Here is a 24,424-nt window from a genome sequence, read left to right as displayed (position 1 = left end):
AATTCAAAAACCAATGTACTTATCAAATGATTTATTTCTCAAGAATTTGTTGATAATATTTGAATTTAAATATAATAACAATAATAATAATAATAATAATAATAATAATAATAATAATAATAATAATAATAATAATAATAATAATAATAATAATAATAATAATAATAATAAAGTCAACGTGTATTGTGATTCGTCCAGGGTTCACGGTCTTGCATATGATTGGCTAACATTTTTGTCAGTCATTCTTGTAGCGCCGCCCCCCTGCCAGAGACTTCCGCTTCTGTGTCAAGCCGAGGCTCCACTGACATCCTGCACATCTCTCTGTGTTCTTCAAAACAACCAGCCAGCGCGCTCCGCAGAGGGAAGACGACACACGCTTTGGTGCCATTTTACGGTAATCTCTTTGGCTTTTCATGTCCCGCACTTCGCCTTGCCCTCTCTGTTTAAACAAGGTTGCGAACTACGCTACTGAGCCACCTACTTGTGTTAGCCCGCCTGCTATCTATGATGCTAAGTGTCAAAGCGCTCCCAGCTCTGCTGTTAGATCGTCAGCAGGATGATTTATGTCTCTTATGCAGATTAAAAAACAACAAACTGTTTATTTAATGAAATGGCTTGCGAGCCGATGACTTGGAGCCTGTGCAGTTTTGTCAGCAGACAGTTCGTGGCACTACATTTGGGATGGGTTGGAAGTCCGTGGAGATGTAACTCCCGCATTCACGTTTCCACTTGATAATAAGTTGGAGTTTTCTCCACTCCGCCTCGAATGCGGCCGATAAGACGAATGAAAAGTTCAGGTTACGTGAGAAGTCAGAGGGAACACTCAGTTCCACACGCTGCTGTGACAGCGGAGCTTATCTCCTTCACGATGCGGGCTGAAGTTGCCTCCTATCGCCTCGAAATGCCCCAGCAAACAGTGGGAATGTCCCCCTGCCTGTTGGACTCCTGGCTGGCTCCGTCACATCACCATCTGAATCACAGGGGAGACTAAACAAACCCTGTCTTTAAGGGGCCCGTGTACTGCAGGGCATTGACACTCGGTGTGTTTATCTGCTCTCACTGATACACATTCTGATGTCTGCATACTTTCAGCAGCTTTAGTCACATTTGCATAACTGATATTGAAGTGTTGAGTAAAATAATTGATTATATTCTTGTGTAGATATATCAGAAGTACCAGTTGGCAGACGACAGTGAACTAAAATCATACGTTTTGTTTTCTACATCAGATTCACTAAAACATATTCCCTATCCAAGCAGGAGACCTCACTTTAAAGGTGCATTTTCTGTACAAGGTTGCTGATTTTATAGTTACATTATGTCAGACACCAAACCGCTCTCCCTCTGGAGTTGTAGTTGTTGTCATTTTGTCATGCATCTTCCTCCCTCAGGTACTGTAATGACCTCCACGGTGAGTTGCTAAGACGCTGGATTCCCTCTGAAAGGTCAACATTACTTACTGCTTCCTCCCAGTAGAAAGGAAGCCTGAAGCGGTTTCATACCCATGAAATTGTGTTTGTTGGTTTTAGCAGTTGCCTAGTGAATTCTTCAAGATGTGTTTTATTTTTTTGTGTGTGTGGCTGAAATAAACGGAACAGGAACACGATGTTGCAAAATAAAGCAGGTTTCGACACTGGAGAGGAATATTGCAGCAGCCGCAATACAAACTCAAGTGCTCTTACTTTTGTAAGTAAAAGTTGCCACTTTAGAGTTAAACATTTCATTTTCGAGTTATCATTGGTTGAAATGTAATGATTTGAAAAAGGCTTGTAGGTGAAATCATGTGCGAAAAGTGGATTGTGATGATGATTGATACCTTTTCCTCACTCACTTTTAGTACATCCACAGCTGATGTTAGTGTATTTCATAGCTACGGTGTGGAGCCACAAGGCGACGTTTATGCCAGTCTAGGCAACCATCCAGGCAACAGAAAAACAATACTGTGTGTATCTATAATTTATGAAAGAACAAGGCAGCCTATCAAGAGCCAGCCTTCCAAGCAGCTGCTGTATTGTTTTGTTTCTCTTCGGCTGGTTTGCCGTCATAGCGAGTGCATGTCAGTCAGCAAAGACACGAGGATAAAATACTGGTGCTGCTGGTCAATGTAGCTTTGATGAGTAATTATACATTGATTTATTCCATGTTTTGTATTTAAAATTGTTGGTATATCAAAAATAGAATTGATTGCACTGTGATAATATCCAGTACGGCCCATTGATCATATCTGTCGGAGGAGATGAGAACAAGCAGCAGTTTATATCATGGACATGGACTCAGTCAGCAGGGCCACCAGAACCCAGTCAAACCAGATTTTCTCCGCTGAACCAGTCTCATAACGGCAATGAAGACGATCCTGAATCTTACCTGCTAAATCCTCAACAACTTGAGGAGTGTTGCTCTGTTTTCAGGGTGGACTTATTTGACGAGTTTCGAGCAAAGTTGCTGGGCTGTCCAAGTATACACACACACACATGTGACTGTGAAACTAATCTGGGAAGGTTTTCCCTCCCAGCAGGTATCAGTGGAACGTGCTGACTCATGCTGCGCTGATGTAGGCGTGAGAGTGTACGCTCAGCATCCCGCTCGGAATGAGGCACCAGTTTGTCTTTTTTTCCCTACTCTGAGCTTTAACAGCGGGAACACACAAAAGACAGACTCTTCATATTTATCTAAAGAAATGACAGAAAATATCCTGTGTGCGTACTTGAACTGTGATGGACTGGTGACCATTACAGGACGCATAGTCAGCGGGGATAGTCTCCACCACCCGATAATCTGGGGTTAGCTCAAGCACTACAGAGAATAGATGAATGAAAAATGTATTATTCTTAAGCTATAGTCCTTTAGAAAGACTTTTGAAAGCTCAAATCTCTAGCCTGAGCCTCCAATCCTTTAATGTGTGCGCATGTTTTTTCTTGGTGAAGGTTCTCCCTTATGAAATGGACTGATTTGGTATTTCAGCTGAATAGCCCAAATATAATCTGTATTTGTGTGTGAAGTGTTTGTGATTTACTAAATTGGCTGATATCATCATCCAAGGCCAAGTAACTGACATGTTATCTAATGTTTTCTGGTCTTATACCTTCTCTCACTAAGGGATTTGTTTAAATAAAAATAAAAAACCCCAGACAGAATGGAGTCGGGTTTCTGTTTCTCTCTTCATATGATTGCTTCATCCTTGCAGTGAAAAAAAACAAACAAACTGATGAGATATTCACTTTTTCCTCATGAGGTCAGTTTTGCGTTGTCCTCGCACATTTTCACTCTCATTGCTCCAGATGCACCAGTGTGTGGTTTAAGCTGATGAAGTACAACGTATTGCTGTGCTATCTTTTTCTATTCCCATCCTGCTGAGGAGCCAGTATTGTGGCCAGCAGTGCAAGCCCTCTCCAGCAGGCCGGGATAGATGATGCTGAAGTTAGCACTCACGTCTTCTAAATTCCTCCAGTCTGTACTCAACGAGGTTAGTCTTGTGATTGAAGTCGAGTGGATTTAATTTCATACTCGCAGTCACAGTATAATAAAAAGTCGTTTGTGGGCCATTGACATTTCAACTCGCTCCTGGTCTTATGATGTGTATTTCAATTTCCCTGCCCTGGAGACGGCTCTTATGTGACCTGTTAGATATGGTGTACGGTACAGAACGTCTGAAGAAAATTGCCAGAATTGACTGAAAGGTTGTCTTTGCATTGCCGTGTTACATCATGAATCAGTTTGTCCGTTCAGAAAATTTGCATAATTTCAACCTGCTGCACTCTTTGCAACCGGGACAGTAATGTGAAACAAAAGATGATCAGTGAGCCACTTTTTCTGTTTACAGCTGGTTGAACAAGCTGTCTCCAGCGTTGATGCTGAGGCACTTGAAGAACAAGACCTTTAGTTTTACTACAACTGCATCCGCAGAGGGAACAATCCTTTGACAATCAGACCTCTATAGCAGTTCTGTCCTTTCAAAGTCAACTCCTGATCTCTCTTTTTCTTTTTCTTTTTTCCTCTTCTCGGCACAAATTAGTGCTCAGACAGCAGCCACCGTGAAATGCTGCTCTGTCTTGAACCCGCGCTAACACAGTGGCCCGTCTGTGCTGTGTGTTCCCACTGTTGCCTCTCAGGCTATGTTCACAAGTCACATCCTGAGTCCTGCTTTTAGAAGGCCAGACGAATGCCAACCTAGCCTCAATCCCTGGGCAACGACCTAAAGCCCTTTCTAGACTAGGTACAGACTGAAAAGATTGACAGTAATCTGCATGAAGCAGTATGACATTATATTAACCTGGAAACCCATTTAATGTGCAGCACGCTGTGAATAACGTGCGCGTACCAGAAATAAGCAGCCTTAGGAACTAAACTCCATCATTGTATAAACCTATATTTTCTGATTCTCTTTTCCCTGTCTGAGGAACTGTTGGTTTATGATAAAAGTTGTGATGCTCCTTGCAAATACTTTCATGAGATAATATAATGTCAAAGATTTTCTGATCACTGCAACCAGCTGTAGCTGTTGTTTTGTTTGTTCATATCAAAGTGCCCAGCTGAAGTGATTATCAGCCTTTTTATTTATGTATTTATTTATTTTTTAACACAGTCCATACGCTACTTCATTACTTGTTTTTGAAATGTTTAACTCACTAATGTCCGCTACAAACTGTGTGAGTCGGGGCATCCCAGACGAACGATGACAATCGTGTGAGAATTGAGTTGATATCTTTGGTCTTGGCTCTAAATTGATGGTCGTGTGTTGCAATGTGAGATGGGTTCAAGGACAACCGTTGTCATGGTTTTGTGATCAAAGACAACCTGTAATAAAATCCCGATAGTGTCAGAAATTTCTTTCTCACAGTGGAACTGCTGCTGTGACCGATGTCAAGTAACTAACCAATAGAAATCGTTAGCTTTGGTTTTATGGACAGCGGTTCTCTAACCTGTATCGACAGCCAGACAAGCCCCAATAGCATTACAAGTACATTTTATCTTCTGTTCTATTGTTGATCCAAGTGACAAGCAGCTTGTTTTATTTTTAATAAACACGATACTCCAGTTGCTACAGTCTTGTGGCTTGTGTTTGATTGGTCAGTGATCCTCAGCAGGCTCACCTCGACACTAAAAGTGACAATTTAGAAAACACTGGATGCCTTAATTGTGATTTTATTTTATTTTTTTTATAAAACGTCTAATTTGACTGGGCCAGATTCTGTTTAGATGACAAACCAGTGATTTACTGTGCACCACTAGCACCACCGTCAACTTGTTCCAGGCAGATTGAATTACATATAATACTCCCGCTCAGCCCAACGTCGTCTTTGTTGTAGGCCATATTAAATGTTTGTACAGTTGCTCTCACAGTTTTCGCTCTGTGTTTGTTTTATTGTCTCTGGTGTGTGTCTTGTGAAATTAACTTGTGGTATGTGCTTCACAGTCTACAGAGGTGTGTCACCTACTGAGGTAGGTGTGTATCAAGAGGAAGACAGTGGTGTGTGCGTGTGTTACGTTGTGTTAGTACAGGACTCTGGTTCACCCGAGAACAGCTCGAGTCGCTCCGTTCCTTTCCCTTCGTCTCCGTCCCCGTGGCTTCGGATGTTTTATGTCATCCCTCGGAGGACAGACAGAGTAGGCCGGCGTCGCCAGGCTGATAAAGTCACAGTGGTAGGTTCATATTAAAGGCTTTCAACGATTGAAAAGAGAAGAGTTGTAGCAACAGAACGTTTGTCGTAAAGTGCAGTAGCCTACATGTCGACACAAAACATTTGAATGGCTCTTATTTATAATGACTCACGTTATGGTATTGCTGCCTTTACTTGAGTTTCTGGTCTTTCTTGTTCGACTGTGTCAGATATTGAGGATCAACTGTTATTGTGCTTTTTAATAAACCCTTCAAAGAAGGTCATTTTATTTATTGTTGTGTCTTTAAAAAGCTTAACAGCAATGTTTGTTTTCATCATTTACCTTTACTTGGTTTTCCTGGTGAAAACGTAGGTAACTGGTCCCTGCTGTGGTTTGCAATTATTGAAATAGTTAATTCGTGTGCAGGAATCTGAAGGATTAAAGGAAAGTTGAGGCCATAAAGGTGCCAACAATTTCAGTCTTCAAATCTTTATCTTTCACCTTGACATGTTCCATGCTTGTGTCTCCTTGTCTTTTGTATCTTGGAGGTTATTGGCAGTCGTTGTCCATGTATGGAGGAGTGTGATTGTGTGTGTGTGGAGCCATGTCTGTCATGGTTACGTCACAGCTCACAGGCGTCTAGAACAGACCGAGCGATATGATCTGAGTCTGTTTTAGCCAATCAGAGCACTCCCTCTCTTTGCTCTCTCTCTCTCTCTCTCTCTCTCTCTCTCTCTCTCTCTCTCTCTCTCTGTGTTCAAAAATATGTGTGGATCCAACTAATTTCTCGGCACAGAAGTTGGATTTCCTAAGGGGGGGGGTTATTAAATACACAAGATGAATAAAAGCAAATCTAATTATTGATTTAGTATTGCAGTTTTAGGAAAGAGCGGAACATTTGATTTACACATGAAAGAGGTAACTGCTTTTATTATCGTACAAAGTTTTTCAGACCTTCATCTGTTTCGTCTGCTGTGAGAAAGCTTTAAAAGTTTCTAACTTCTTCATGAGGCCAGCTACATCTAGAGTTAATTCATACTCTGAAGTCTCACTTTACAATCTAAAATAATTTGCCATTTTCTGGATGTTGTCTATAAGCTCTCCTTTTGTGGAAAAGTACGAACTAAGATGTGACCTGGAAGTTAGAGTGAGGGTTGTCTCGATTGCACAGGATTAGTGATTTGTTGGCTACACAATACCTTCTGTTACTCAATACAAAATAATAAGTATCTCGTGGTTCCAAGGCTTGGTTTTGGGTCATGGTCATGGAAGTAATTAGGATTCATTCAGATTTCTTTCTGCCAGATAAACTGCAAGCTGGATACTGAGCTTTAAGGGTCATTAAATTGTACTTAACTAAGGTAGGTTAAATAGGGTAAATTCCTCCAGGATTAATAATTAATACTGTTAAAGAATTGTTCTTAGGAGGAATAATTGATCTGACCTTTAGAGTTGAATAATCAAGTTAACTGTAGTGTGTTGAGACCAGGTCAAAGACACCCTACAGACTTTGTGTTTTTATGACACAACCTTTTCACTTTGTAATACATCAATAATGAAGGTCTATTGTTCACATTCTCGTTTGATCTGGACCAGAGTTCTCTTTAGGGAAAAAAACTTTTCATTTGGGCAATGTGAAATCTCCTACGGACTTTGAACCGAATCTAACAAGCGTTCTCTGGTCCCCTTAAAATGCCAGGCTGCACTTTTCTTGCAAACGATCTTTCTAGCGGGCGGGGTGAGAGGACGGGGAGAGCGGATGTGGGCAATGCATCCTGGGTGGTAGACAAGCAAAGTTAACTGCGAGAATCAGAAGAAGCAGACGCAGAAAGCAAAAGTTTGAAAACGTCTCATGGGCAGACATGGAGTAGTGAGAAAAGTGCTAGTTGATATCTGGTCTGAAGACTATAAATCACTGTTGTTTGTGGCTACCCATTAGCCATGAGCTAATTAGCCTAGCTGTCACAGGCTTAAGGCGGGACTTCCGCTTTCGGTCCGGAGCACTCAGTGAGTTGTGTTTCTTCTTTACTTCCTCTCTGGTCAGTGTTTGTTTCGGACAACAACGCCCCCAAACGAGCAGCTGCTGTTGGCTGCAAGATCTATTTGTTTACTACACATGTTACTGTTTTAATATTTGGTGCATAGTGTTGTGAATAGCTTGTATGAGGGTTCTGTATGGAAATGTTTTTTGCATTTTGTGCCGTATTGTAATTTTCTTTAGGGTTTGCCTGCTGGTTATTATATCAGAGTCATTGCCAAGAAGAGTTCAGACTGTCACTCCATGTTAGAAAGGTTTCCGACCCCTGCTTGGGACACAGGAAGCTCACCTCTTAAACACCTAAACATCCTGCACAAGTCAACCTTCTTGTTTCCTCTCATCGATATTCAAAAAATGTACTTCAACTTTCCCAGAGTGCCCTCGTCTATGTGGCTGTGAGGCCACAGGAAATATCAGGCTGTGTTGTGTAGATGTCTTGACTGGATGTGATCTGCTGATAAGAGCTCTAAAAAAAGGATTCCCTTTGTTCTGTTTGTCTTTGAATCGGGTTACTACGAGTGCTTGTAGCATTTGAAATGTAGGTTAAAAGGTACGTTTTTATCTACAGCGCACACAAAATTCTGCACTGGACTGGATTGAGTCAGCTGAGAGAACAGTCGAACGTTAGCCCATCAATGGTTGTGGGCACCTTATCGATTGTGAACAGGCCAAAGTTCATTTTTGTGCAGAAGGCGTTGCCTATCTGCAAACAGTATAACCTGTCCACTGTGTTGAAAAACTGCAGTGTGAGAAAAAGGGACGGAAAGAAAGCATAGTTTTCCCCCAGGTTTAGTTTTTTTACCTTAAGAATTGATGTCAGATGTCACATTGGGATTTTAATTGCCCTCCAGGTATGTGGAAGTTTCCTAATGCTGTTGATTCTTTAAAATAACACATCGTTCACTAAAATGGGGAATACCCCATTCTAGTGCTGGGTGATTTGGCCCGAAAAAAGAAAAAAATCCATGGTTTTTAAAAGAAAAATTTGAGTTTCGATTCGATATTCTTTTTTCTCAAGCAGTTAAAAATCACTGCAGACATCAGATATATTGTCAAAAGTGCAACTTTATTCCTGGGATTGTCCTCAGAGTTAAAAAGCACATAAACAATCCCAATGTAAACAGTAAATGAGGCGCTGTCATTTATCAAATTCAAGCTTTATCCCAGGTTTAAGCAAAGGTGCAACAGCAATTAAGGAAACCCACAACGAATGGTTATACGGAACATGAAAAATGCCCCCAAAAAAACTTGAATTTGCAAAATAAAAATCTTTTTTCACTACAAATTCTATCAAATCAATTCCTTTGCCCAGCCCTTCCCCATTCTATGTAATTTTTGGGAAGGAAATATGGCCAACCTGAAAGAAATGCTCCTGAACATGAGATAAAGTATGTGCAGCATGTGTGTTTTATCAGTGCGTCACAGCTGGCAGCCATTAAATGTGTATTAATTACATTGATTTGGCGTTTTGTTTTTGTTTTTCCCGTTTTTTTTGTCTGTGAATGGCTTTCTTATTTGAGTCCAAGTTGATGTATCACGAGAAGGTCTGATGTATTGAATCTTAACTCTCACCCTGTGGCATATCGCATCCTTAAAGCCTTTCCAATAAACATCCCAGAGTTTCACAGACAAAGATCAGCCTTTTGAAATAATGTACTTGGAGGGATCCCAGATGGAGTCGATTGTCGACCATATTGGTTGAGTAAACACAGCCTGTCCTGAGAAAAACCCCAAACAATTGCACAATTATGTAAAGATATTTACAAGCCATTAGTTCTGCTTAATATAGTGAAACTGGCTTTTGAAATAACATTTATGCATACTTTATACACAGTTGGTTATTATATCTGTGGATTATTTAGCTTGTGTGTAGTTAGTGTATCATCTTGTATAGGAACATTTGGTTCTTTTTCAGATATGTCAATAAAGCCTGTTTATTTTTTCACATTTTAACTTGTATTGAGCTCTCGTCCCAATGTTTACACCACAGTCTTTCAGACAATTGTGATATTGTGTGTTGGAGAGGAGATTCCTGCTGTATCTGGGTGTCTAGCCACCTTATGTGAGTCAACATTTGTTGTGTTTGCCATGTTGACTGTGTCACTGTAATGAAAATGCACCATGTGAGTTGGATGAGTTTTTTTGGTGTGCTTGAATCATTCTTGTAGGAAACCGTGTTGAAAGACGACTGATGAAATGTGCCACAAAGAAAGTATTGTGCCCCTGCGAACACTTTGGTAATTCAGATTATACTGAGCCAAACATTGAGCAAGCAACAGGAAAAGGATAAGAACTCTGTCCGTAGCAGAGTAATGAGCTCATCTGCCAGTACAGTGACGGAAGAAAAATGGTGACTAGTTCAGATTCTGTTTAACCATCTCGTTGTACCAACGTGTAATGTGTGAGCGATTTAAAATAAAGTTGCTCTCTTTTGATTGGCTTGCCTCATTCTTGCAGATCTTTCGTTCATTGACGTCTATCCACCTGGGTGAAGTGTCACATCTTATCACATGCATCATTGGGGTCAGTTCAGTTGGTTTATTGCTGAACGTTCTCCTGGACAGAGCTGCCAAGTCGATTTGTCCTGGTGGCTATTTGTGAGAAATTAAATTGGGTCAGGCTCTGAAGTTTTATGTGTTGCGCTGAAACCAGACTATGTGAGAGTGGTGCTCAGATTATGTAATTACCGGAATGAAAATCTCTGTTTGCACTCATTGGTGCGTGATGGACAGGACTGCTGCTTGTACAGACTAATCACATTTCTTACTGATGGTTTTGGTAACAGAGGACAATCTTCAGCATCATGCACCATCTGAAATGTCACTAATGTGGCTAAACAGGATGAAACAAACCTTTATCCATTGAGTTGAATCTGTGTGGCCACACACTCAGGAGTGAACCAAACAGAAGAGCTTGGGGAGCAAATCATAAAATTGCACTTTAAATATAATTAAAGAGCATAATAACTGAAGTTTTGACTGTTGACAGATGTAAACATGTATTCTCTCTTGAGGATTCATTCTTAGAAAGCAAATTATTAAAGTTTTTAGAGAAAAAACATGGAGGATGAAGTACATTTACATTGCTTGTATTTAATGAACTTTTCTGGTTGTTTGTTTCCTTTACAGGTCCTTAATTTGCCACAAAGCCAAAGAAAACCAACTCCAAAGCTACTTCAGCCATCAACGGCCAGCCTGTGAACCCAGCAGCTGACTCCCTGTTATTGAGGCCTCCTGCTATTATTTTCCTGTGTTCAACCCACCAAGTCATTTCAAACACAAATTACGGATAGTGCTGTGGAGGTGACCCTTGAGGCGGACATTGATCTACGGGCTTCCCCACCAGAGAGACCCCTGCGGAGAAACACTGAGGGGAACATGTGCTAGAAGTTGAACGTCTGTCCTAAACGACTGGTCAGCTTAGACTGTAGAAGATGAGCAATGAAGATGAGTTCTACGACGCCGTCACAGGTGAGTGTTCCGTGTTGTCAGAAGCTTCTCACTGCTGATTGAACACGTGATGCCTGGTGTCCACCTGTTTTTTTATTATAGCAAGATTCTTGTGAAATTTGTGTTTTCACAGATCAGATGTTTATCTTATGATATTTTTCCCTGGGGATTTTGATTCCTATGGTTACAAGAGGCTGTTAGCCTTAATTAGTCGATCTATGTTGTCTCTGTCAAAGCACAATACCTTTCAGTGCAATCCAACACTGCCTCTGTCTGATGATTAGTTCAATAATTCAGTGCTTGGCTGACTGGCAGTAATGATCGGTCATGTCCACAAACCTCTGGGTTTGTATTTGTTAATGTCTGTAATGATGTTGGTTTTACGAAACAACTATATGGATGAGGCCATTTTAGATTCACTATTAAATTAGAATTAGGGTATTTAGTTTTTCTTTTCACCCAAAAGAGTAGAGGGAAAATGTTTCTTTTAGCAAGCTCGTACCTCTCTTCATTAAGAAATTAAATGCATTCATCAACCCTGCAGAGTTGACTTCACAATTAACTGTAAGTGGTCCTGAGAGTCAACAGGCATGAGATGCCAGACATAGTGATTTGACACATAAGCCATTTCCAAGCCGAACTGGCTGCCTGCCATTCTTAACCCCACTGAGCGTGTGTAGGGTGAGTGTGAATGTATTTTCTGAGCATTAGGGGGTAGTAGGGCCAGACATCTCATCTACTTTCCTGGGTTGGTATCTGCTCAAACTCTGATCAGCAACTGTATGAACATTCAAATGCCGATCAGTGTATAACACCATTGTAAAGCACATCAGTCAGTAGAAACACAGACCTGCCAACAGAGCGAGAAGATCATGCTGATAATTCTGCAGAAACGGCTCTGAACACTTAGACGAGGGAGATTTGTCTGATAGTCACAGGGACCTTGACTTGACCTTTGTTCACCTCGCTGTGTTCTGACATCAGCTCTTATCCACCAGAGGAAGGAATGTATTGAACCCGGGTCTGATGTCGAGGTGAAAAATGTAAAGCGCAGCTGCATCACAGCATCAGATCAGTTTAAAACACTGACTCGGTTTCAGTGTGAGAGTGGCATTCGAGGGTTGCAGATGAGTATTGTCACCAGCCTTCCTCCCTCAAGTCCCTGAAGTTCTGGTTGGGCTGAGTGGCTTTAAATGCCAAGATTTATGTGGTTTACTGTAACCTTCAAAAGCCTTTTGTTGGGTGAAGTTGACAAGCAGGGTGTTGTTCTCTGTCGGTACTTACCAGCGTCTTTGTCTTGTACCTGTAATGCCAGCGGCCGCCTTGTTGTGGGATGTTACTAAGTGCCTTTGTTGAAATCCAGTCTTTGTGAGGTTGCTATTATCAAGCCTTTGTGAGTTGCTGTTTCCATGAAGATATAAATAAAATATGAAAGTGTCTGATGATTATGATCATCTTACTAATCTGAGACAGATGCAAACCAGGCCTCATGAATTATTCAGTAGCAGGTGTACGGGGTCATCCTCTTTCAGTATCCACCCTGGCCTCACCATCAATTATTTTCTTTCTGTTCGGTGCTTCAAAATTCAGTTTAAAGGTGTTGACAAAAAAAAAAGTTTCAGTTTTAAAACGTCAGAGGTTGTTCAACTACATGTAAAGCAAATGTTGACTTGACTGATTTCACATGTGCATAATACACTGCTGACATAACACTGGCTGCTGCATTGGTATGCTTGCTGAATGAATAAGTATTCTCTGCCTTTTTAAAAGCTCCACCTAGAGATCCACCCTGCACCTCTGCGTTTCGCCGACCTTTCAGTTGTCAATCATTAGCTGTTGTGGTAGCAGCCTTAGTGATGGTTATTTGGTTACAGCAAAAACAAAGACAAACATTAGTGAGAATTTAATTAAATCAGTATAAATAATTTGTGAATCTCATGATTTCTTGCACCTGCACTGTCTAAATATATATATATATATATATATTTTTTAATTTAACTTTTCACAACAAAAGTGCAGCTTCTCAAAAATATTTCGTTACATGATCATATTGAAAATTAGTTGCTGTACATAAAATAACAAAACACCTTCAAAAATCTATATATTTTTCAGCCTGAAATATTAGAATCCCAAGTTTATATTTCACAAATATAATCTTCCTGCTGTGCCAGTCAGTCCAATTAGTTTTTGAAAAAAAAAAAAAAATTGAATTTGACAGTCAAATTCAAACTAGAATACCTTGAGGCAAAGCAGTATGCGAATCTCTTGCATCATCTGTGAAGGTCTATTGCTTTACAAGACAACAATGTCACACATCCATGTATTAGTGTGGTCTGAGCGTTTGCTACTTGCCACACTTTCAACCATGTGACGTCGTGTTGCTTCCTCCCGCAGGCCTGGATTCGGACGAGGACGAGGGCGTGTCTGAGGCCAGCTTCAAGGATGCACAAGTGTTCAATAGCAGCCGACAGAAGAACAATGGATCCGTACTACAAGAGAACGGCATCAAGAAACACAGGTACGACCACATTCCTGCTCCACATTCCACCAACACTTTGTGTGTGTAGGTGCATTATGGCGCGCTAAGAAAACAAGGACAATATGGTCGCAAACAACTCAAATAGGCTCCAGAAATTACAAAACAGGCAGAAAATCACACATTTAAAATGGAAAAACATGAAAAGTCTGGATGAAGTTACAAGTATATTTTATGGGACCACATTCGGTTTGGATTTAAAAGCACTCAGTGAGATTAGCTGTTAGTTCCTCATTCGTCTGCAACATATTTCATGTGAAAGGTACAGAGTAAACAGTGTTTTTTTTTTTGTTTTTTTTGTTTTACCCAGCTCGTTGTGAACATATGGAATAGAAAAGCAACAAATAGTTAAAAGAATGAAAAGAGTAGGAACCAGCACTGTGCACCTCGTTCATTCATGTAGGAAGACATGAATGAACTTGTATATTTACCAATGACTCAGCCATGCTTAAAATTGCGAATAAATTGGGTTCGAACCCCAAATGACTGTTAGTTTTAGATGAGTTCTAACTAAGTTCTGAGACCTGGAAGTAAAATTAACACATTTTTGTTCTCGCTTCCACATAGAACTGACTGTTTTTGAAGTACAACTATTGGTTTATATCCAACTCAGTAAAAATCTACTAAATCAAAACGATTTCCCCCATAATCACCAGAGTGACACAGCCATTGCTCTGTCGTTGGAACTATTATTTGTTTGCATGTTCTTTTTTTGTGTTTTCTCACAAACTCATCAGACCACATGTTCCACTCATCTAAAACTTTTTTTTTTATTTCTCATTTTCAGGACATCTCTACCCGCACCCATGTTTTCCCGAAACACAATCAGTGTCTGGAGTATCCTGAAGAAGTGTATCGGACAAGTAAGGACTCCCTAGGGTTTCCCTATGCGGCTCCATAGTGCAGATTTTCTGCACATAGACTGAATACAGGTGGAACCTGCAGTCTGAATGATTCAGACGCTCTCATGGATAACAAAATCTGCTTTGACTCTTCACAGGAACTGTCCAAGATCACCATGCCCATCATGTTTAACGAGCCTCTGAGTTTCCTGCAGAGAATCACAGAATACATGGAACACACATACCTCATCAACAGAGCCTGCTCACTGTCCGACTCCACAGAGCGCATGCAGGTCAGACAATCAAATACACAAACACACACACACGCACAGAGTCATGTCATCAACATGCAGCTTGATCAGTCGGCCTCTTCAAGTCAACACTGCAAAACCAGGTCTGTGGTTGCCTGAAGGATGTTTTAATTAGTCACATGTTCTACTGTTATATCGGTCAACGCTTCAGCAGCTCGAGAAGTGACGTCAGATAACTGTAATAAACGTACATTTTGTGGCATAGAGAAACTCCAGCAGTTTCGGTGTGCTTCACATGAGCCCTCACCTTCAGTCACACAACCATGTGCACGCTCACACTCCAATGGCGACTGCCGCCATGCAACGTGCTCGCACATGAAGGGATCGATACGCCAGCTTGACAACCGGTTATTGATCAGATCTGGTCCGATTCTCTCTATACAATATAAATAAAACAAACGTATCAATTAATCCAAACCATGATTGATAAGGAATCTTATTTGTCTTTGTTAACTAAATGACAATGCACATTTGACTGCAACACTTTCAGGTAATATCAAGCAGTTAATGTGAACATTTGCACCATTTCCAGTTGAACACAACCTAAATAATCAAGATTACAGATACTCAAAGTTCAATGTGAACTACTTTGGAATTTTTCATGAGGTTCATCAATCTCCAGTGTGTCTGTTCAAACACACGAATGTCATCAGCAAAAGTCATAGTGATTAAAATTATGAGGCCGTGTGACAAATTGGGGTGGGGGCAGAAATGCTTCCCAGGTGGTGGTAAATAAACACATGCTGACTCGGTCTGTGATGGTTTGTCCTCAGGCGGTAGCTGCTTTCGCTGTCTCAGCAGTTGCATCGCAGTGGGAGAGAACTGGAAAACCCTTCAACCCTTTGCTGGGGGAGACCTATGAGCTCACCAGGTATCAACACACACAGCCGTTTCTGCATGACTTGGAGGGGCATTTGAGCCGTAACTTGCCTCAATACCATCTTATATTCAGAGGACTTTCAAAAGCTATGGAAATATGGCTTTTATTCTGTAAATGTGCACCCTTGCTAAGATCAAGTGTTTGATATGAGCGGACAGCACATCAAGGGCCAACATTAACCAAGCAGCTTTTTCCTTCTGTCTCCACTCGTGCTTTCTACAGAGAAGAGCAGGGTTTCCGGCTGGTGTCGGAGCAGGTTTCCCATCATCCACCAGTCAGTGCTTTCCACGCAGAGAGCTTGGTCGGGGACTTTGTTTTCCACGGGTCCATCTACCCTAAACTCAAGTTCTGGGGCAAAAGTGTTGAGGCAGAGCCTAAAGGGACCATCACACTAGAGCTCCTCAAGTGAGTCGCGTTCGATTCAAGCGATTCCAAATCCTTTCTCCCTTTTTCTTTCTGTACATTTCATCCGTTCTTCTCCTCTAGGCACAATGAGACGTACACTTGGACAAACCCTACCTGCTGCGTGCACAATATTATTTTGGGAAAACTATGGATAGAGCAGTATGGCACCTTGGAAATCCTCAACCACAGGTTAGTGAGCGACACAACTGAAACCGTCATAACTCTTTAGTTATGAGCAGACGTGGTACAACTTGATTCAACTCCAAAAGTAGATGCTATTTTAATGATGAATAAAGCAGTTTAATAGGATTGACTTTCATTGTAGATGCTTTTGAACCTTTTTCTTTGTGTTTTGCAATGACAATACAGCCTTCTAATACTAAAGCAAACTTTCATCCTACAACACTAGATGTCCAGGTGTATTTAAAGTATATTATTGAAAAGTTAATTGTTTGGTCTGTTATCTCTGTACTCATCACTAAAATGTTTAAATCATCTTTTAAATGTTAGAATTATGGTTCAGTAACATTGGAAAAACTGCCAGATATTGAAAGTGTTCTTGGCAAAAGGTGCAAAACGTCAAAATGAAACTAGCCATTGAAAATTCTTTATTCATGAAGTCTCCCCGTTAATAGCAAGAAATATCACTTTAACTCGTTCTGGTACAAGAAACTGAACCATATTCAAATAGAGCACAGTGGAGCTGCTTTGCCTTCCTGCTGGGCGCCTTCTCTTTTCTCTGCTTGTTTGCTCTCTGTGTGGCTTCTCAGGCAAGCGGCCCCTCTTGTAACCTTTGTTTATCCAGGGAAGCTCTGTAGAGCTCATGTTCCCCTCAACCGATCGGCGTCACATTCACACCGCAGCACAGATTTTAGCAGCTGCGAAGGCGTCACACACAGTTTGCTCTTAAAATTTGGCTTGTAAATGTAACTGAACATTCAATTTGAAAATGGGACCGGGAAAAAAAAAATGGAAGTAGAATGAATTACACAAAGGTCGTCTCTCGATAACTCCTCATTTCATTCACAGCGGAACATCGCCACGCATTCAAACATCTGTGACGCTCGAAGTGTTTCAGTCTAATAATAATGATATTAATGATAAATTAGGAAGGTCTCATTTGGAGACTTCATGTATGTTTGACTAATATATGAAACATTGACTCATTTAGAACAACACTGCTCCAAGAAGCTGGGACAAGATCATGTTTACTCGCGAATAGTTTCTCCTCTTAGACGTCTGTAAACATCTGAGGAGTGAGGAGACCCAAAGGCCCGGCACACGAGGAGACGCTAACAACTTCTTCCCTTGTTTCTCCCCCTCGGGCAGCACTGGAGACAAATGTGTGTTAAACTTCAAGCCGTGTGGGATGTTTGGCAAAGAGCTGCACACAGTGGAGGGATACATCCAAGACAAGAGGTGAGGCTTCACCTTCAGATTGTCATCTTCCTTTTATTTATCACTTTACCAGTCCTCCACTTGATTTTGTTGTTGTTATGATGTTATGTATCTTTCATTGTCCTTTCTTTTTATTGATTTGCCTTCGATTCTTCTGAGCTCTCTTCCATTTATTTTTATACTCTCCCGTCACTTTTTATCCGGTCTGTTGCTTTTTCTCTCCAGTAAAAGGAAACTCTGCGTCATCTACGGAAAATGGACGGAGTGCATGTGGAGTGTGGATCCTCAGGTCTACGAGAGCCACAAAAAGCTCGAAAAGAAGAATAAAAATGTGAGCATACGGGTGAATTTCTGTGTGAAGTCCTTCATTTTGAATATCGGCAGAGATTAGAAGACCGTCTTGTCTTACTTCTTAGCACTCACATTTCAGTATCATTTGTTTTCCTTCTGTTTGATTTCCTGCTGGTGTCCACAGCACTCTGTGGTTTCATGCAGGTAAACTCGCAGGTTTTTCATTCTGCACATTTACTGTATTGATCTGAATACAAGACATTATCTCCTGGAGATAAATGGTATCATGCTATTTTTGAAGGTCTTAATATTCAGCTTGTGTGGAAACAAGATGCTGGATTCGATCTGCAGACGTCAGATGTGCTCGGTGATGTTACCGGGGTCTTAACGAGTCAGCTCCAGCTACTGCATGTTGTTGTAAACAAGCTTTAAAACCTCAAATGCTTTGGATGAGATTGAAATTCAACGTGAGGCAAGGGACATTTATTCATTTATATGTCACTATTCAGACACAAGGCAATTCACAATGCATTCCAAGGAATTAAAGGAAATACATTGGCAATAATCTTCTTTTTTAAATTTGTGCCAATGGATGTTTACACAAGGAAGACAAAACTATTTCACATGATTAAGCATAAGGGACAGTGGAAAAGAAAAACATCAGTTTGACTGAAAAAGAAACTGCAGAACCGGCTCATGAGAGCAAAGAGGGCTTGAGTTAAACCAGCAACGCATGAGGACCCTGAAAACTGCAGACGGTTTATTTAAAGAAAAAAACTGAACGTAACCAGAAAACATCTGAAAAGATACACATGTCCGTGTTTGTTTACTGGTTTTTAAAAAAAAAAGTTAAGTTACATTTTGAAAAAAGCAACACTTGGTCTACCACACAAAGGTATTCTTCTATTCAGACCAACACAGTATTTGTAGTGAAGTGCTGTAGCTGTAAAATGCTTTTGAAATCAAATAATTAGACAATGTGACACAGACGATAGATGTATGTAGTGAAGTTGGCTGCGACGTTTTCCTTGTGCTGGCGGTCAAAGTGTTTGGTATTTTCCCTTCCAGGAGGAGGTCGCTAGAGCGGAGAACGACGACGCAGACGACATGCCCGACGTCCAGGAGACGGTGTCCGTCGTACCGGGAAGCACGCTGCTGTGGAGGATAGACCCGAGGCCGGCACACTCTTCAACGGTCTGAGAACAAACCTCGCACGCGCACGCAGACTGCCTTCATTCACATGTTCAAATCACACACACCCACACAGCATCAATTAACCCTCCTCTTCCTTTTTCAGATGTACAACTTCACTAATTTTGCGATGTCCCTGAACGAGCTGGAGGCCGGCATGGAGGCGGTCATCGCCCCCACAGACTGTCGCTTCAGGCCGGACATCAAAGCCATGGAGAATGGCAACATGGGTAATTTGATTCATGAAGTCTTTATCGGAGTTCAACGCGTCTGTGTCTGAACATCCAGTGACTTGTTTTGCCAGCAGGGCTTTTCAGTCTGCAAATATTGCCAATCTGTGTAGCAACCGATAATGTGATAATTTGGGTCAATTTTAAATGTGAATAAAACTCCTAATATAAAATAAATATTTACAACCATGTTTCTGAGAGAATGCTGGGTCAGATCAGCACAGCATGTTCTGGATTTATCCCAGTACCAGTGAAGATCGGGCCAAAATGAGACAATCCTGCCACCTGCTGGAGGACTGTGGTGCCGTCTCGTCTGATATTGAATTGATTCGTTAGAAACCAAACTTTGTGATTCTAAAGTTTGGTGAATGGTGGCGAGTCCTCGCGTCCTGATTTTGTTTTGTCCATGTGCAGACGAGGCCAGCCGAGAGAAGGAGAGACTGGAGGACAAACAGAGAGCTGCAAGAAAGGAGCGAGCCAAGAGCAGTCAGGAGTGGTCCACCAGGTACTGAACACACTTTCATGTTGAGCCAGGATCTGGCACTTCACATCAAACTAGTCCCAGGATAAAAATATTTAAATATGAGGTTGTTATGCTACAAACACACCTGCAAAATAAGCCCTGGTTGAGCTGGCTCTTTGTAGTTTTATGCAAATGATAAGTTCTTGACAGATGTTTCCACTAGTTTTTTTATTAGTAATGTTTATGTTAAATAAAGCCACAATCAGCACCTCCTTCATTTCACCTAACAGATAAAAAAAAAAAAAAAAAAAGGAATTGGACTTTTTGGATTTTTTCACCACACAAAAACATACATGCGCATGACAGAGTCCGTGGTTGGATGGAGATTGTGTGTTCTCCAATTCCCTAACCTCACACAGCAGGCAGAAATAAGCCTTAAAGAGAAGTGAATAAAGAAAGTACATGAGCTGCGGGGTAAATACAATCACGTACATCAGATGATAATTATTAGGAGTGATCTCCAAGCTTTAGAAATGTATTTATGTAGCCATACTGATCCAGTTTTCTCTCAAACAGATCTAAAGTCTGGATTTAAAGAATGGAACTCGACCATTCTCAGAAAGCCCCAGAAGTTGTTGATTAGCAGCTTTTTGAAAACGTCTAGACTCTATAATCTCTCACGAAAAGTTTCTTTCCCTTTGTTTCTTATATTTCCTCCATTTCTCAAACCATAGAAAGTGTTGTTCATGACCAAGACATTTCCTGTTCGATTTGTTAAAAGCATCGTCTAATCTCCTTCTGGCTAATTGCTGTTACATTAGAAAGACATTTATACGTATGATACTTTAATGAATTTAAAAAAGAATCAAGAGTTCTGTTTAAGGTGAAATTTAGAAAAAGTTTTGCAAGAAAGAAAATGTAAACCATTTAAAAACACACCCGTTTGTCTTCCAGGTGGTTTCAGACGGGCACCAATCCGTACACTGGCTCCCAGGATTGGATCTACTCTGGTGGCTACTTCAACAGGAACTACCGCAAACTGCCCAACATCTACTGAGAGCCTTCGTCATCCTCCTCCTCCTCCTCGTCTGTAACCTGCGAAGATCTGCCTGTCACAACCTAAAGAGATACGATAAGAGCCCGCCTTCACTTCTACATTCATCATTCAGGCTGACACGGTCGCTGCAGATGGGACAGACCTGGTAGACGACGAGAGGGAGAAGGTTTCTGCTTTCACCTGGAGAGGACGTACACTCATCATGTCCCTCATGAGGGCCAGCAAACCTCCATCTCTGTGCGGGAGCATCCTTTAGAGCACAAAAGCCATTTGATCCCCGATCGGCTCACATTAAATAAAGTCAAAGTCTTAAATGTTCAACATCTGTACGAATCCAGACTGTGAGGAGCTGCTGGCCGAGCCTTCGGATCTCAAAGTTTAAAAAAAAATGTTTGTCACAAATAAATGAAAATCAGCATGAACTCAGTAACTATGAGGACAGACTTCTGGACGGACACCGAGTCAACGGGGAAATCAGGGATGTGAATGCTCCTTTGACTGACGTCAGAGCTCCAGGAACTTTGTTTTGGTTTGTTTGTTTTTTGTGTAAAAACTCGAACACTCATAATGAATATAGACAACATATTATCTCTAAGGAACATATATATATGTATGTATGTCAGTGAAATGAGTCAAAACGAATCTAATGAAAGCTTGAGCTCACTACTGTTTCATATTCTTATAACATTAAGCTCCTGTAGTCCAGCTTCATGTACCCATGTAGGTTAACCCAGCTGCTAAAGAAAAGGTTTTTCTTGTCAGCGGCGCTGGAGAGGCGCCAGAAAGAAACTAATGCTCATGAAAGAGAGCGCGACTGTTGGCACGCAGGAGCAGAGTGTGGGGCAGGGCCTCCAGCAGGGGGAGCTACAGAGCTTTAAAAGAAAAAAGGGGCAGTTGGGGCTGGGGCTCATCCCATCATACTTTATAAACCTCCGCTTTAGATGATCTTTAAATGTTAGTCAGACACAACCTTTTATTTTTTAAGTAAATCAGTGAGTTAACCATGATCCCAGTCATTGAGTAGATTCATGTGTAGAAACACTTAAATGCAGGAGAAACCGCGAGAATCGGTCATTTTCAGATCAAGCATCAGTTCAGCATCAGTCGACTTGTCTTTAGATCCCTGCTGCCAGAGTGATATTAAATGAATTCTGTAAAAGTTTTAAAGGAGCATCACTCAAACAGTAATTTAACACAAACAAAAGCTTCACTTCAGCTGTGCGCTTTTATATTCCTCTACATTCCAGTTTAGCGGATTTCCACTCGGTTATAGGAGTCACGTGATCTGTGGTGAATTATCAGTGGCAGGAAACGGTTTCCTTGTATTTTGTGTCAAGTTTTTAAACATTCCACTCCTCAAATAGTCAAACTTGTTTAGACTTTGTCATTGGCTGCGTTGCTCTCTCATCCAAGACTTCGGATCAGCTCCCTTCATTGAACTTTAACAATATGCAGACTTTATGTGGGCCTTCTTCAAATACCACAGTAAACACGATTCTCCAGCACTCGCCCTGCATTAGAAAGATGAATTTTTCTACGCACACACACACACACACACACACACACACACACACACACACACACACACACACACACACACACACACACACACACACACACGTCCCGTGTGTCACATTCAGAACAAGTCGTCATTGTCACAGTTAAATTCTCAGCCCGCACCTGCAGCGCAGCAGGAGAACCCAAAAATAAGACGCGAGACACACAAACGCTCAGACACAGACACTCTGCTTTAGGAAAACACTGCCTGTTCTGAGTAAACCACTTTAAGCCGCCCACTCTCCACTGCCTACAAGAATCAACACACAACAAGCTGCAGCTTTCTGTCAACATCCCAATTATTTTCATTTCTTTCCTTTTGCACATGTAGCGGAAATGACCTACTTTTCCTGTTTCTACCTTTACCTTTCTACGTTTATTTGAGAAGCAGAGGCTCTGATCAGGGCTTGAGGTGAACCTCATTCACCAGCTCTTTCCACTTAAAGAACATGATTTTTCTGAAAAATCTGAATTCAATTCGCCCATGAAATCCAGAACCTAGGTTGTTGTTTTTTTTTGTGTCTTCATCAAGTTCGCCTTCAAACACTACTCGAGCTTGTGTCATCACAGGAGGCTGAAATCCAATATTGGTCTGAAGCTGTGAAAGGAAGAGCAGCCTGTTGTTTTTACCTGGGAGCTGGTGAAATGGTTCAGTTGTGCTTTAAAAAAAAACTAAACAAACAAAAAACAACCTGCTGCTGATTCAGGCCCTGCAGCTCGTACAGCTAATGCTCCACATCTCAACTACTTCCTGGTATTTATGATGCCTTCACTATCGGTTCTCTCTATTAAACAACTATGAACTTTGTTCCTCTGACTAAAATGTGGCTGATGTTAAAAATGTGTTGCACAGAAGTAATCACAACGGCATATTGTTTTGTGCAATTGATTTATTTTTATAGTATTTAAAGTGGGTTTTTTTTTGTTTTGTTTTGTTTTTGGTGAGAACATTGTACCAGAGGTTTTATTTTGAGGTGTTGGACTGTATGGAGTCACTTTCTTACTCTGGACTGTTTTGCTAGTTGAATGAATGAATGTGAGGAAAATGTCTACTAATAAAATCCTAATTTCTGTATGGCTCCCGTCTCTGTTTTTAAAAAGGGAGATAACACATGGCGCTGGAGTGACCAAATTACCTTCTGATGTTCATTTTCAAGTATTAAGTACAAAGCGATAAATTCTCTGGAATCAGTGCCGTTCCAGAGATCCAGTGAAGTGCAGCGAGGTTGGTGGCAGATGATTCCGTCAGATTTAGAAATATATACGAGAATCACCGGAGGAGCCTCAACCCATTGTTTAATTATCCTACGTGCACTATGGCGACGACTTGGATCAGAATTTCCCACACACACATATCACTAATTGCATCTATGGCAAAAATAGTGCATTTTTATGGCTCAAAAAACCTAAATGTTGCACTAGATCCATTTAACGTTTGATCTTTTAATTCATCACATTTAATGGAAAAGAAGTTAAACAGCAGCTTGAACAGCGGAGCTGCAATATTTCCGTTCAATGTCACGTCCACAGAGTGTCGGTAATCCAAATGGGGAAAAAACGAGACTCTTTGGGCCCGTTCAGACCTGCCGCTAACATGCATTTTGGGTAATCCGATCAAAAGTGGTGAGTCCTAAAGACGAGTGTGAACAGGCACCAAAGTGCTTTCACTCAGACCACTTCCTGAGACGGTCTGGGACGCATCTGACCACATAGGTTCTGTAGTGTGAACATTATGGAAATTTGTCATTAGTAATACATAAGCATCATCAATGTGTGCTGTATTTTAGTTTGAGACAATGTAGTGGTACTGAGTTATACAGTCTTTCCAACAATCCAAAAGAAATTATGGAAAAGATCAGAATCGTCCATGCCTGGCAGTCTGCAGAGACATGGTGCCTTATAGCGGCCTGGGCAGAGGATCTGTCATGCGCACGATGGACGACTCATAACTGCACGCCGGGTCACGTAGTGGAAGTGACCTAGACGTAGTAAAACAATCCTATCTCAATTGGTTAGCCCGACACGCACGATATGGCGTAAACAGTCTGCGTCGGGGCTCGCTACATGTGATCAGATCACCTGAAACGCATGTTAACGCCAAGTCTGAATGAGCCCAATGTCATCTGAAAGCCCCAGCCGGCTGCAGTACACACTCACACTGCAAGATGGTGCATTGAG

At 41.2% G+C, this 24,424-nt stretch overlaps 1 protein-coding gene across 4 annotated transcripts; it reads left to right on the top strand.

The window, feature by feature from the left end:
* Positions 1 to 266: 266 nt before the first annotated feature.
* Positions 267 to 23,319, top strand: LOC308113301 (oxysterol-binding protein-related protein 2-like). 4 transcript variants are annotated; one of them, XM_080469482.1, is made up of 14 exons: positions 267 to 394; positions 10,765 to 11,106; positions 13,480 to 13,603; positions 14,409 to 14,484; positions 14,622 to 14,756; positions 15,548 to 15,645; positions 15,877 to 16,059; positions 16,141 to 16,248; positions 17,389 to 17,478; positions 17,683 to 17,788; positions 18,817 to 18,942; positions 19,046 to 19,169; positions 19,584 to 19,674; positions 20,587 to 23,319. In XM_080469482.1, exons 2-14 carry the CDS (start codon positions 11,070 to 11,072, stop codon positions 20,687 to 20,689), a joined length of 1,401 nt encoding a protein of 466 aa, XP_080325608.1. In that variant the 5' UTR covers positions 267 to 394; positions 10,765 to 11,069; the 3' UTR covers positions 20,690 to 23,319. The 4 variants fall into 4 exon arrangements, with proteins under 4 accessions (XP_080325608.1, XP_080325609.1, XP_080325611.1 ...); XM_080469483.1 differs by lacking the exon at positions 267 to 394 and adding an exon at positions 5,448 to 5,640; XM_080469485.1 differs by lacking the exon at positions 267 to 394 and adding an exon at positions 7,362 to 7,605.
* The last annotated feature ends 1,105 nt before the right edge of the window (positions 23,320 to 24,424 follow it).

Source organism: Lipophrys pholis (assembly GCF_963383615.2).
Source record: "Lipophrys pholis genome assembly, chromosome: 8".
Lineage (NCBI taxonomy): Eukaryota > Metazoa > Chordata > Actinopteri > Blenniiformes > Blenniidae > Lipophrys > Lipophrys pholis.
This window is presented reverse-complemented; position numbering and strand designations above follow the sequence as displayed.